The 14,787-nt window shown below is 43.9% G+C and overlaps 1 protein-coding gene across 4 annotated transcripts in view; it reads right to left on the bottom strand.

The window, feature by feature from the left end:
- The window catches only part of Scarb2 (scavenger receptor class B member 2), a 193,022-nt gene that overhangs the window by 157,194 nt on the left and 21,041 nt on the right, over positions 1-14,787 (bottom strand). For all 4 annotated transcript variants that reach the window (XM_051198212.1, XM_051198213.1, XM_051198211.1 and 1 more), the window contains exons 3-5: positions 3,309-3,456; positions 1,744-1,932; positions 1,022-1,113 (exon numbers count right to left, since the gene is read on the bottom strand). In XM_051198212.1, the coding sequence (XP_051054169.1) occupies positions 1,022-1,113; positions 1,744-1,932; positions 3,309-3,456 (429 nt within the window). The remainder of the gene's footprint in view (positions 1-1,021; positions 1,114-1,743; positions 1,933-3,308; positions 3,457-14,787) is intronic.

The raw sequence follows: 14,787 nt of genomic DNA, 5'->3' as shown, positions 1-14,787 counted from the left end.
TAGGCCAGGGACAGATAGGCTTTGGATAGATATATCCCATTCTTTAATTAATCTGTGGGGGACCATTGACTACTCGGTCAATAGTTCTTGCTTCCAAACAGAACAGACTTGCCTAGGACATCAAGAAATATTATACTGAGGTGGCGTCACAGACCAAAAGCATAATTGAGATAGCATGTTTGAATAATGGTACATGTAGTGCACTAGACATTTACGATCCCTCCAGGTCCTTGTGTTGACATCCTGCCTCTGTCAAGTGATCAGATCATGAGAGGGAGCCCTGACATAAGACTAGTGACCTTAGATGAGACCCTAGGGACTGGCTCAGCCCTTCTACCACGTGTGTGACGTTAAAGGCCCTGTAAGGAAACACATTCCCCACCTTCATCATCAGAGCTCCTGGGATGTTGGTCTTAGACAGCTGAGCGTGCAGAACTCTGAAGAATAAATTGCTGCTTTTTACAAGTCATGAGGTCTACCATAATTTGTTATAACAGTTAGAATGGACTAAAACAGTCCAAATGCAGAAGAAAAAAGAGGGCAAAGAATAAATAGCAATTCTTCCAAGTTTAGGTCCAGATGGTACTCCAAGTTCCTGCACCAAGGGTTTTGCAAAGTGAAAACAGGAAATAACGCTTGTTAAAACATAGAAGAGTCAGGTGTTGGTGGCACACACCTTTAGTCCCAGGACTCAGGACCACCAAGGAAAACCAGCTACTTTCTGGCTTCTAATTCATATCTGGTTGTGGTAAGCCTACAAATCATCAGTTCTTAATTCTCAAGGTATTTTTATCCTCATCTTAATTTTTAAAGTAATAATTTTAACAACATTTACATTTTTACCTAAAAGATAAATACCAACTTCTTTTTCATTGCCGGGATCCAATTTAGACTTTATCCATGGTAGGGTGATGCTCTACCATTAGGCAACATCTCCTATATTAAATTAGGGAGGGAAAAGGCATATTCTATTTAAATGGAAAATTGAAAAACTTACACTAGGAAATCTTATTAGACTTACGTTTTTCCATTCCACTCCACAATTTTTGTAAAGTTGAGGTAATTGTCTTCTCCAGTTAGAAAAACATAGTCTCCATCATTAGTCCCATTTTTCTGAAAATAAGTGAACATCACAATTTAAAAATCGATAAAAGTATGACCATTAAAACAAAAACAACAACAACAGCAAAAAACACCTTTGAAATACTATGATACTCAAATTACCCTGTGAAAGCCTTGTTCCTCTGAGGTGGAACATTCTAAGGAATGTGTATCCCGCTGCACTCCGAGAATGAAGGAAACAAAGTCAAGAAAACTCTACTTTCAGGACCCATGTCCTCACAGAAGGTGTGTTTAAAACTTGCTTATAATAGTGTTTGAACAGCCCCTAAGTTGTGTAAACCCTTAGGGCTTGCCCTCTGCAAGACAGGAAGTGAAATGCCATTGTATTATGCTTTGAGAGTGAGACCTTGGGCAGTCATGAACCAGAAGATGAGCTAACTGCTGCACCCCTAACTTTATTCCTGGGGTTATTAATTTTATCTATTACCAACTAGTCATTTTACTACCATTTCTTTCCCTCCCCCTCCAAAACCACTGTCTTACTTTTCATAGTCTTTTAAAAATATTTAGATCTCCAGGCAATGCTGGTCTTCACCTAGACAAAAGCCATTCTCAAGATGTATTCTGTCTTGTGTGCCCTCCCACTGTGAACTGGGGAGAGGTTCTAGGAAGAAAACTTACCTCATAGAACAGGCCAAAGTTAGGGGAGATGTCAGGCCTGAAGATATGGATGAGGGACAAGATCTCATCTTTGTAGCCCCAGAGCAACTCGTGCACTGTGTGAGTCACAAACAGCTTCTGCTGATAGGTTTTGATTATGGCCTCGATGATTTCCTTGAGCAGGGGCAGCTGAGCCAATTCCACAACAGTCTGCAGAGCAAAGCAGGCTCACCAATGTTCCATCCAATACACCCACCTGTCTCTCTGCCTGCCCCTCAATAGAATGGGCCAGAAACTGAGACGTTAATGTTTGAGATTAAACCGAAAATCCAACCAGTGACCTGTCTGTCTGTCTCTCTCTCTCTCTCTCTCTCTCTCTCTCTGTGTCTCTCTCTCTCTCTCTGTGTGTGTGTGTGTGTGTGTAGACTTCATGGCCTTGCCCATGGCCTCTACCATTGATCTCTATCCTAAGCCCCAGCCCCCTTTTGTAAATTTTGAGACAGGGTCTCAGTAAGTTGCCCAGGCTAACCTTGAACTGACTCTGGAACCCAGTCTGGCCTCTTTAATCCTTCTTTAGTTTTTACAGGCCTGGACCACCAGGTCAGGCTCATCATATTCACTGTTATATTCACAGTTATAGTAACTGTGACTTTTGAATTCCCATTAGTGGGATCTTAATGATGCCAACATCACAGAGAGTCTATAACCACATAGGGACCTTTGGCCATGAAGTGGCTACATTTGCCCTGGAGCAGACTGGTGACTGAGCCTTTAAACTCCACATCTTCAGCAGCAGACAAGGCCAGATTTAGGATCTGTGCTCTTTAAGGTCCTGGGCTACTTGAGTGTGGGAGCCTTGGGGAAGGTTGGTGTAAGGATTAGAAGAGCTCCCTGGAGGACTGGGCACAGGGCTCACTCGGTAAAGCAGCCCCTGACCTCCCCACAACGCCATTCAGGAAGCACAGCATTTGATCCCTAGTACCACACTAAAAAACAAACAAATGTGGTAGGCTAGGCTGGGCTAAAAGAGATCCAGATTCAAGAAAGAAAGAGAACCCTGGGTCTCAGGATAGCATAAGTACCAAAAGAAAAAAAAAAAAAAATCCTTACTTATTTGCATAAATGCTAATCCTGAACACAAAGGAAAAATCCCAGAGACCTAACCTTTGAATGACTTTTGAAATGACCTTGTTTTACTAACCTAAGAAAAAGTCTGTATCTATTTACTTAATAAAAGTACATATACATGAAAGGCTTGCTAGGCATTACCAATGTATCATGCCTATAATTCAAGATTAGGCAGATGAAGGAGATTGATACAGCCAGCTGGAGGCCAGGAGCCCTCCCCCCCCCCCCCCACACACACACACAATCAAAGTCTTTGTGTATGTCCATATTTTGTGTTTGCTTGTTTGTTTGTGGTTCTGGAATTAAATTCAGGCACTCATCGCATTAAGCAAGACAAGCCCCCCCATAATATCTATATTTTATCATAAAATAATAGCTTTTAAATTACAAAGAATCCTATCAGGCTTGCTGTTTTCCTTCTGAAACCCCATGATAACAATACTATGAGGTCCACTTACCAACAGAGGAATATTTATTGTTCTAATCAAGTCAACATTAGAGTCGCCAACAGACTGGTTTCGTTCAAAAACATATGCCTTATTGCTGACAGCTGATATGGTTGTCCCATTCTCTCCAAACTGGATGTTTGCCTTGTTCCTGAGTTCCCTAAACAAACAGACAAACAAATCATTATTTGAAAATAGATACCACATTAACAAACAAGCCCTCTGTTCAGTATTAAAGTTACCTTTTTTTTTTCAATATAACATTTCTAATAAAATGACTATTTACATAGCTGTTGATACTCAGCCCTTTAAAACTACAGATTAGAGCCAAGATGCTGAAAGGGGATGGGGTCTAGGGAACACTTCTCAAAATCTATTGTTCCCACTTTTTTTTTTTTTTTTTTTTTTCCTCCCAGAATCAGGGAGATAAAATGGTCAAACAAGGAGCTCTTTCCTGAATTACAACTTGGTCCTGAAATGCTTTCAATTCAGTTCACAGGTTCAATTTGTTTCAATCTGTATACTGGTGACTTTGATTCCAACCTGAATTCAGTGGTAAATTTATTTTAAAAACTGAGGCCATAGCCTCGAGATGGTGGCAGGCACACACCTTTGATCCCAGCACTCCGGAGACAGGTGGATCTCTGTGAGTTTGAAGCCAGCCTGGTCTACATAGTAGCAAGACTGTCTCAAAAGGCTTAAAAAAGAAAAAAAAGTGAGGCTTAAGGGACTGAGGGTATAGTTGCAATGGGTTGGGAGGGGGGGTGGCCCAGAGACAGAGATGAAGAAATGACCATCATAAGAGGGGCCAACATAATAAGTTGGAGTTTGTTCCTGTTTCTATGCATAGCTCAGCTTAGTTCAAGTGAGTCTCCTAAAATGAGGCATTATGAAATCTCTTAGAAAGACGTTGGTGTGTAGTATAATAGTTAACAATCATTGACATAGATAATTACTTCTAAGGAGCTAGATGAAAATGCTTTACAATGCTCCCAACACAAAGCAATGACAAGTATCTGAGATGATGGATATGCCATTTACTCAGAGCTAATCATTAAATATTTGCACCCTATAAATTACTGTGTCAATTTAAAAGCACATCTCTCAAAGTGCTTGGGCTGGGTGGGTGTGAATGCTTGTGCCTGTGAGTGATCCCAGCACTCGGGAGGCTAATGGGGTAGAAGACTGAGAGTCGGAGGCCAGTCCAGACTACATGGTCAGTTCCAGGCTACAGTGTGAGTTTGCCCAAAAAAGGGAGGGGGCAGGGCTTGGTATGTGGCCTAGAGTGAATTCGAGGAAGAATTCACTAAAGGCAAGAAATGTAAGATGTATCGAAGGTAATCAAAATAAAATAACATTTTAATGAAATATTTTATTTTTTTCTAAATTTGGTGGAGCTTTTTGTATTGTTTAAGATAGGATTTTACTCTGTAGCCCTCACTGGCCTCCAACTGGGAGCCATCCTCTTGTATCAGCCTCCCAAGTGCTAAGATTACAGGCAGGAGACATTACATATATTTAGAAAATCTCTAGTTGAGTATGTAGTTAATAAAATGTCATTTAAGAGTCTATAATCACATACAAATTAGAAGACCTCAGGCAGCTAGGCCATGACCACTCCCCCCACAGGACCTTTCTGACCTTGGAAGTTCTTGGGGATCTCCCCCCATCTGTAGAGTTTACTAACTGTACTTGCTTTAGGTACTCAGTTATAAACCTCTGAGTAAAATCATTTAGATTGTGAAGAAATCACCATGTAGCCAACAGTAAAATGGCAAGCAAGCTGATGGCATTTAAAAAACAAGACAAAACAGTGGTCTTGACTTGTAGCTCTGGCTGTCTTGGAACTAGAAATACAGATCAGGCTGTCCTCAAACTTACAGCAACTCTCCTGCCTCTGCCTTCTGAGAACTCAGATTACAGCTATGCACCCCTGTGTCTGATACTTTCTTGATTTAAAATAAGAATAGATAAGAATGGGCATTGGTGGCACATGCCTTTCTTCCCAGCACTCTGGAGGCAGAGGCAGGTGGATCTCTGTGAGTTTGAGGCCAGCCTGGTCTACAGAGTAAGTTCCAGGACAGGCTCCAAAGCAATACAGAGAAACCCTGTCTCAAACAACAACAACAAAACAAACAAAAAATAAGAATAGATAAGAAAATAATAAAGGCACAAGTAATAAATAGGCATACACAAGATAGAATAGATGCCAGGTCTTTGAATGTTCTATAGCGCTAAGCCCTGTGCTACACACAGTAGCTATGAAGATCTGACTTTTGCAGGGCCCTTCACAGGACTGGAGAGGATACAGATGTGAACAAATGGTGGCGAACAATGTCAGTGCAGTGCAATCATGCCTGTGACACAGGCCAAATTTAAATAATTACGATAAAGAAAACAATCACTTGTCTTCTAGGAATAATAATGCATCAGATGGAGATGGCTATGTTCAATCACATTTACAGTCTGAAGTTCAGAGGTTCGCAGTGATTTGTGTTGTTATCTGAGTTCCAGCCCCTTTCTTCTGGTGGCAGCCTGATTTCTGTCCCTCTCTGTCCTGGACCACTCAGGATGTTGAGGGCCAGAGTGTAGCTCTGACCTCTCCATCTGGACCACAATGCTTACACACACACACACACACACACACACACATACACACACACACACACACCGTTGAGGTCCAGCGTCCTCCTAGTGGGGCCCATGGGATCTGATAAAGGCACTCCTATGACTTAGAGCTTTAGCTTCTTTTTTGGGGTTGTTTGGTTTTGTGTTTTGAGGCAGGGGTTCCCTACATAGGCTGGACTGTCCTTGAACCAGCAAGCTTACCTCAGCCTTCTAAATCCTGGGATTCCAGGGGTGTCCCACCAGGCTTCCCTGTAGCATGGATTCAGCCTGCCCTATCTCCTAAGCTGTTCCTTTTGTCTCCATTAGCCTACTGTACAGCCTTCAAGCAGGTTCTCCTGCCTCCCATGGAACAGGTCTAACCTTGCTTGGGATCAAACATTCCTCCTCTGGAAATCACAGCCTAGTCATTGTGCCTGAGAAAAGAATATAGGGACCAGGTAGGTTTAAAGTCTTGTTCACCTGACCTCATATCTGCAGAAGTTAATTCAGAGTGATTGTTAGAAGATTCAGAAAGAGAGGAAATTACCAAGCCAGGCACTAGTTCAGCCAAAGCTTGTTCCTACACAGAAGGGCTCCCTCTTGAGTGTCCCCACATCGAGGTCAAGGGCAGACCTTCTGCAGGGGACTTGACGATGAGAGTTGCTGAGTACCCACACTGATCCACATCCCACTGAGGAGTCACTGCTTAATGTGAAATCAGGGTCTTTGCTAAGCATGTTTTGCTTATTTGTCTTCTCTCAAGTCTCACTTCATGAACCTAAAGGACTGAATCATCTAAAGGCTAAGACCTGCTTCACTTATGTTTATGTATATAACATGGACTGAGGAGATAGCATTTAACATGTTGCCTTTATTATTTACTCTGTGGAAATCTGATATTTAAGGGTCAATTGAGAACAAAGATGCCAATCAATTTCAACCTGTAACCTCACTTGGTTTATTAATAAAGTTCAACAGGTCAAAGCCAGGGCTTTCCGGTTTTACTCCTGTGGGACACTGACTAGCGTCAGTGGACTCAGAGCAACCTCATAACTTCCCTCAACTACATGGAGTCCTCCACCCACCATCCTATGGCATCACTGACTCATGACCTTTACAGAATGCTGGGAATAAAAAAAAGACGACAAAATGTGGCTTCCATTCTGCTGAGAGAGGGAGAGGGGGAGGAAGAAGGGGCTGGAAGCCTTCCTCTCAAAATAGCAGGTGATAAGCCAAAGAAACCAAAATTTTTGTTCTGGCAATGCTCAGACAGACACAAAAAAAGGGATTTTTGATGATACCAACAAACGTGCTTAGTAACACACATGTGCACATACATACACATACATACATGACAGTCACTAGCAAAACAGCAAATCAATGTAAACAGTGAAGTTGTTGGTAAACTGCAGACTGACCTCAAGAAGGGATCAGATCACTATCAACCACATTAGAGAAGACCAAAGAACTATCTAGAAATACAGACAACAGCTTAGAACAGAAACAAAAGCAATCTTGGGCCTAGACAACAAATCAAGGAATTGTATTTCCAATTGCCTGGTATGATCGCCCTGTTTTCCAGTAGACAATATAGTTTAATGTTTGTTGATCACCATGGTGGTTCTAGTCGTGTGTGTGTGTGTGTGTGTGTGTGTGTGAGAGAGAGAGAGAGAGAGAGAGAGAGAGAGAGAGAGAGAGAGGGAGGGAGGGAGAGAGGGAGGGAGGGAGAGAGAGAGAGGAGTGGGACCACATCTGTAGTCCTTGTCCTAGGGAAGCTGAGATGGGAAGATTTTAGATTTGAAGAGAACTTGGGCTATATGGTGAGACTTGTCTCAGAAATAAAGGAAGGAAAGGGAGGGGGGTGAGGAGGAAGGTAGGAGGGGAAGAGAAAGAAAGTGTATGGAAAGCCTAATGTGATGGTTCTTGCATGTAATTTTAGCACTGGGGAGACTGAGACAGGAGGATTACTTGAACCCAAGAATCCAGAAATTTCAGAATAGCCTGGGCCACACAGTTTACATATTCTGAAAACAACATCAAAATCCAAACAAAGAAAGGAGGAAAGGACAGAAAGAAGACCACACCACTTGTAGTCTCTGGCTTGAGAGACAGAAGCAGGATTGCTGTAAATCCAAGGTCAGCCGGGACTGCAGAGCGAGACTGTCTCTAACACAAACAAAAGAAGGAAATGTTTGAGCTAGACACTAAACTATCTGATCACAGAGGAAGAAAGAACAATCTTCCAGGCCCCCCGGATCAATCCTCAACACCACCAGGAAGGCAAGGAAGCAAGCGACACATTTTAGTCATTCAGCTTCATCCGCCCATCCAGCTGTCTATCGAAATTCACCATGATTTGCTAACAGTGCACTAGACGGGTGTGTGGGGTGAGCCTGCCTCAGGTTTTGTGCTCCGTCTGGTCCACACTGACACTTGACTGTGGGACTAAGGAGTCACTCCTGGTTTCCTCGGCTTCATTTTATTTTTAAGGCAAGGCCTTACCGAGTTGCCGGAGACTCTCTCCGTAAGCCAGCTAGCTGGCTTCAAACGTTCCGTTCCTCCATCCCTCTCTCTGCCTCTGCCCCTCTCATGGGGATTCCAGTGCGAGCCCCTATGCCTGCTGCTCATGGTGTCTGTTTTTATTTCCTCACCTGTGAAGTGGTGATGACAACATACCTACCTCACAGACTTGCTGTGAGAATTAAACCGCAGAAATGCTAAGTTCAGCTGACTCACTCTAGCACACACTAAGTCCTTAGGAACATAAGTCGTTACCTTACCATGAGGCATTAACACGTGCACTAAGCTCTTGAGACACGACGGGCCTCTTATACCCTGTGTCTCCTGTTGCAAAGAAGCCACAGTGAAATGCCAGAGACCATCATTTAAGAAGGGATACGTGAAGGGCTCTAAGATAAACAAGTGCAGATGTCTCTTCCGCCTGCCAGACTTGTTTTCTTTGGGCAGATGGATCACATGATATAGCTTTTTTTTTTTTTTTTTTTTTTTTTTTACTTTTTAGAGGGACTGCCACATGTTTTTCATAATGACTATTAATTCACATTCCCCCAAAAGTAGGAAAGTAGGAGTGAGACTTTTAAGGTAAACTATGATGGGGATGGAGGAGGCTGCAGAGCTGACTCAGTGGTGGGCCTGGTTTGGCTCCCAGCATCCATATCAGGTGACTCACAGCTACCTGCATCTCTAACTGCAGGGGATTTGAGGACATCTTCTGGCCTCTGCAGGCACCTGCACACCTGTGACGTGCACTCAGAGAGACATAGACATATAAAAATAAAAATAAACCTTTAAAAAAAAAAAAAGAAAGACTGGCGGGGCAATAGTTCAGTCGGTAAAGTGCTTGCCTTGCAAGCATGGTGGCCCACTTCAATCTCCTGAGTGAACCCATGTAAAAAGGCAGGTCATGGAGGCACTCGTTTGTGACCCCAATGCTGGGGAGGCAGACACAGTGGATCCATGGGGTTCACTGAACAAAGAGCCTTGCCTAATTAGCGGGTTCTATTAGGTCAAATGAGAGACCCTCTCTCAAAAAAGACAAACTCACTTCAGATTTAGCACTCACATCTTTTTAAAATTACTGTCAAAGCAGTCACATAAGCCTAAAACAGAAAGGAAGGAAAATAGAAGGAACACTACAAGACGGCTTGTAATGGGATACTGTACCTTTAACAAATACTTAACAAAAATATGAAGATCAATTGAGCGGGTCTTAGACAAATTGTTTTTGATTCTTGAAACAGTAAGAAATAGGAAAAATATTTGATAAAACATACGTCTGCCAAAAGCTGAGAAAGCCACAGGCGACCACAAATCTGTAGAAATTACAAGCAAAGGTGTCACTGAGCAGAAGGCTCCTAGGGCAACTTAATTCTGGCTACCAGACCTCCAGCTTCAGACAACACAAATGAGGTACCACAATCCTTAAACTGGACAGACTGGTCCTTCACATTCGGACCTGCCACGTTGCCCAGAATATTCAAACTGAATGCACAACAACATGCTAACTGCTGGAAACTGTCTGATGAGCCCGGCCTCTGCAGTCCAGAAGCCACCCCTCCTTTCAGAGTTCCCACCACCATTCCCTTCACAGTAAACAGTGGCAGCATCACCTCCCCCAGTGGGCACTTGGCACACGTGGGCAAGAGTCAGCTGACCTGGCTGGGAGGAGTTGCTTAGACCGACACTTGGGAGACAGAAGCAGCCAGATCTCTGTGAGTTGGAGGCCAGCCTAGTCTACATAGCGAGTTTCAGGACAGCCAGGGCCACACAGTAGGACTCTATCTTGGAAAAACAAAGCAAAAAGTCAGCAGACCTATAAGAACGGGTCTCACTGAACTGCCAAATGCTGTTGCAGGTGCTATGGCATGCCAGTCAGTCTGCCAGCTCAAACAACAGCACAATCAAGTCACAAGTGGCATCAGATCCACTGAAGGCTGCACAAAGCAGACCCAGGCAAGCAGGCTCCACCAAGAAGTTTGATGACTCCCTCAAAAGCCATGTTTATCTCCACACCCAGATCTCAGGGCATTCAGCCAACCTGCATTTGCAGCCTGCTCATAACAGCCATTCATTCTCAGGACCTGGTCCTGTTCAAATCCACCCTGGACCATCCCCGACTGGGTCCTGAGGTTCCAACTGAGCTACTCATATGCTCCAGTCTTAGTCAGTTTCTCCCTAGAGTCCATGGATTCTAAACCGCATTTGAGAATATTTCATTCACTCCTTCTGTGAGCATTCACAGACCCTGTGTTCTTCACAGGCCTTCCAGTATATCAAGAAATCAGATATGTATAGTCACTTTTGTGTGTGTGTGTGTGTGTGTGTGTGTGTGTGTGTGTGTGTGTGTGTGTTCCTGGAGTCCCAACTGAGACATCTCAGTATGCCAGCAGGTGGGGTAGTGACAAGGGGCCAATCTAGGACACGCTGCTTAAAACAAAATTAAACATGTAAGGGCTGAGTCACAGCTCAGTGGTAGGGTGCTTACACAGCATACACAAATGCTACTAGGCTCAATCCCTACCCACCCTGCCAAAAAAAAAAAAAAAAAAAAAACAAACAAACAAAAAACTAAACATATGATATAAATTAAAACTGTCCATGGGGCTTGAAAGAGTTTAGTATGAAAAGGGAAGGCATGAAATATTAATAATTCTGAATTGTTAAGTTTCAAACCCAAGACAAATGGCTGAGGTGCCTATTTAACATACCAAAGCAGACCTGGCTGCCAGGTGCCCCCAGCACCCCTCAGTCCCTACCACCTATTATAAGGCATAGCTGACATACCCCACCTCTGCCCTGAGCCTACAGCCCTGCTGCTGGGCCACCCTTCCCCCACCCCATTCCTTTTGTAGCTTTGGCCTGAAGGCTTCTGCACCTGGTGCCCCTCTCTCTCCTCTTCCCGCCCCTCCCCCATCTCCCCGCGTGGCCCAGCTCAGCCTGGTCATGTTCACTCTGAACGTTCCCAGAAGTCCCTGCCTCTGCTTAAGCTCTCCCTTTTATCTACTTTAAACTTTCTCCTCCACCATACTTAGGAGCAGTCCTGTTTTTTTCCTTTTCTTTTTTTTTTTTTTTTCTTTTTAAAGATTATTTATCATTTATACAGTGTTCTGCCTGCATGTAACCTGTGGGCCAGAAGAGGGCACCAGATCTCACTACAGATGGTTGTGAGCCACAATGTGGTTGCTGGGATTTGAACTCAGGACCTCTGGAAGAGCAGCCAGTGCTCTTAACCACTCAGCCATCTCTCCAGCTCCCTCCTTTCCTTTTTTCATTCAATGATAAAATATATTTGGGGGGTCTTATTATATCATATAAAATTTGAACATGTATCTGTTTCTTTTTACTTTGCTAGGTGTGGCTACTAAGAAAAGTTTAAGTCACTTTTGTGGTCTTATTAACTTTCTATTAGGAAGCTCTAATTGAGAATAAGACTTTTTTTTCTTTTTGAGACTGTCTCACCCTGTGATCTAGGCTGGATTTGTGGCAAGTCTCTTGCCTCAGTCTCCCTAGTGCTGGGGTTGCTGGCATGTGCTGAAACACCTGGCTTAAGAGTGTAAAATCCCAACTTAAGATCAAGGCTGTGATTCAGTTAGTTGCCCCCAAGAAGCCCATTAAGGCTGGTTCTCCACAGTGGCACTACAGACGGTGGCGACTGTCAGATGGGAAGTTAAGTGTAGGCAACATGGCAGGTCATGGGGCTTGCCTGCCTTTGAGGAGAACATGGGACCCAGCCCCTTCCTCTTGAATGGGGCTCAGCAGTCCTGGCAGAGACCTCCCAAAGTGTGAGTTAGAAACCTTGTTTCTCTACTGTGCTTGCTTGAGAGATGAAACAACATAAATGCCCAAAACAAAAGTAAAGATAAAAGGCTTAGGCACAGGCGACACCAAACCTCTACAGCCATGAACGCCACACACAGAGAGTCACTATGACCCCAAGCAGGGAAGAGAAGAAAATAGCTGATGTGGCCTATGGAAAACTGCTCTGGCAATAGAGAGGACATGAGGGGAAGGGGAAGGGTAGAGAGGCACCAGATCGTTCCAACTACTGCCTCTGCTCTCAGGTGCTGGCATGATTCCATGAGTTTTGTTGCTGTTGTTGTTTTGATTTATGTATTTTCTGTTTCTTGCTACATAGCCCAGGCTAGCCTCCATCTCTACATTCTCCTGCCTCTGCTGTCAGGAGTCCTTAACCTACTGTGCAGGATAGCTCCAACAGGTGCTCCACAGTTAAACCTCTCAACTCTTGCTCACGTTAACTCTTTGTTGGCCGTGCCGAGCATGAGAACCTGTGCATGGCAGGCAAAGCACTGCCCCACTGAGCTGCAACCTCAATACCTTTGGCTTTTTATTTTGAGACAGGCTGTCAGGACCTTGAAGCCATTCTGTAGTCCAGGTAGGCCCTGAATTTACAAGACCCCTTCCTCAATCTTTAATTCAGAAGATTAATACCCAGGGGATTATACAGGAAACCAATTCAGGACCCACAGGGGTTTGCTTCTCATTTCTAGCCTTCACAGCCCAAAATCTGGCTGCTCAAATCCCTTAAATAAAAGGGTACAGTGTTGGCATATAAGACACATACATTGCCCTGCATGTTTTTGTTTTGTTTTGTCTTTTGTCTGCCACACTGGGGATCAAACTCAATGTCTCTTTAAAATACTAGGCAGGCACTCTAACGCTGAGCTAGACTCTCAGTTTCCTGCCATGTACTCCTAATGTTCTTTTAGATTAGTATTACCTAACACAATGGAAATGCTGTGTGGACAGCTCTTTTGTGTTCATCTATTAAGGAGGCAACAACAAGAGAAGTCTGTATGTGTTTAATACAGAAGCAACTACCATATGCCCAACTACAAAGCACATGACAGCAAGAATTTAGCTTTTCCCTGTGTTTCCAACTTGCAGTTAGTTAACTATGTGGACAAATACAGAACCCATGGATATAGAGGGAGGGCAAATGGTACACTACGAAGGGAGAAATGGGCAACATGGAGGAAGAGTTGCTTGTGGAGGGAAGAAGGAGGTCAATAGGAGGGGAAAGAGGGATATATAATCCTAAGGATATTTGGAAAAATTGTTGTCATTCATTCTGCCCCCGTCACCTGGCAGAATGCACTCAGGCAGTACTCTGGTCAGCCCAGGATTCCATGAGTACTAGTCTGCAGGCAGGTGCAAAGGACCCCTTTAAAAGACAGACCCCGCCCACTTACCCTCGCTTTACGGCTCTTCTCTCTCCTCTCTTCTCTTTCTGCTCTTTTCCAGTTCTCTCCCTGTGGTTCCCCTGGGCCAGACAGGACTTTTCCTGTTTCCCACTTCTCTTGTGTCCTCTCTGTGTGTCTCTGCCCGTTTACCTCTTTTCTCTTTCCTTCCCCCTTCTCATAAAACTTCTCACTTTGTCTGGTATGTTTGTCCCCTGCCTCAGTCACCCTCGCCTGCCATGGAACCCACCCATGGTCCCTCCATGTAAGGTCCCCCGCAAGCTTTATCCTAACAGAAATCTTATTATTTTACATCTTACAATTACACATGCAAGTACATTTATGTTCATGTGTATATAAATATGTGCATATGTATGTATGTGTAGACACACACACACATAGATATGAGATGAAGTTCTGTCACTTGGATGATAATGCTCCCACTAAAGCCATTGACTATCTAATAAAAACCCATTGCCAGGCACAAAAAACTTCCTTTCAAGTTATTGGTCAGGGCAGTCCAAGAGAACACAAAATAATGTAGGTTACTGCCATGGCCCTTGGATTCTGCCTCCCAGAGATTAAGTCCCTATTGCTGTAGATACTACACACTTCAAACAGAAGAATTAGAGAAATTGAGCAGGAACCAACCTGGAAGCCACCTCCCTGAGGACAGGCCCCCAAAGTATCAGGGGGAGACATACAAGCAGCCATGGGAGGAAGGCAACCAATAGTCCTACTTGGTAGCTCTGATGCCTACAGATCACAACAATAACAAGAATGGCAAGGTACTCTAAACCTAGTCCACTACCAGTGCCTGGTAAGGCCAAGGACCCTAGAGGAGAACCTACTACTGTCACTAATTTTTTTAAGATTTATTATGTGTACAGTGTTCTATGCTTACAGGCCAGAAGAGGGCACCAGATCTCATTACAGATGGTTGTGAGCCACCATGTGGCTGCTGAGAATTGAACTCAGGTTCTCTGGAAAAATAGCCAGTGCTCTTAACCTCTGAGCCATCTCTCCAGCTCCTACTGCCACTTTCTTAAACCAGCACAATTCCCAACGGCATTCTAAATACTTACCCTTCTACCACAAACAAGTGCAGCTCTCATCCTTCATTACTTTTGCAGCAGAGACCATCACAGAAAGTCACAATTGAGCAA

This window comes from Phodopus roborovskii, unplaced genomic scaffold (genome assembly GCF_943737965.1).
Source record: "Phodopus roborovskii unplaced genomic scaffold, PHOROB, whole genome shotgun sequence".
Lineage (NCBI taxonomy): Eukaryota > Metazoa > Chordata > Mammalia > Rodentia > Cricetidae > Phodopus > Phodopus roborovskii.
The sequence above is the reverse complement of the archived record's forward strand: the minus strand, read 5'-3'. Positions and strand labels throughout refer to the sequence as shown.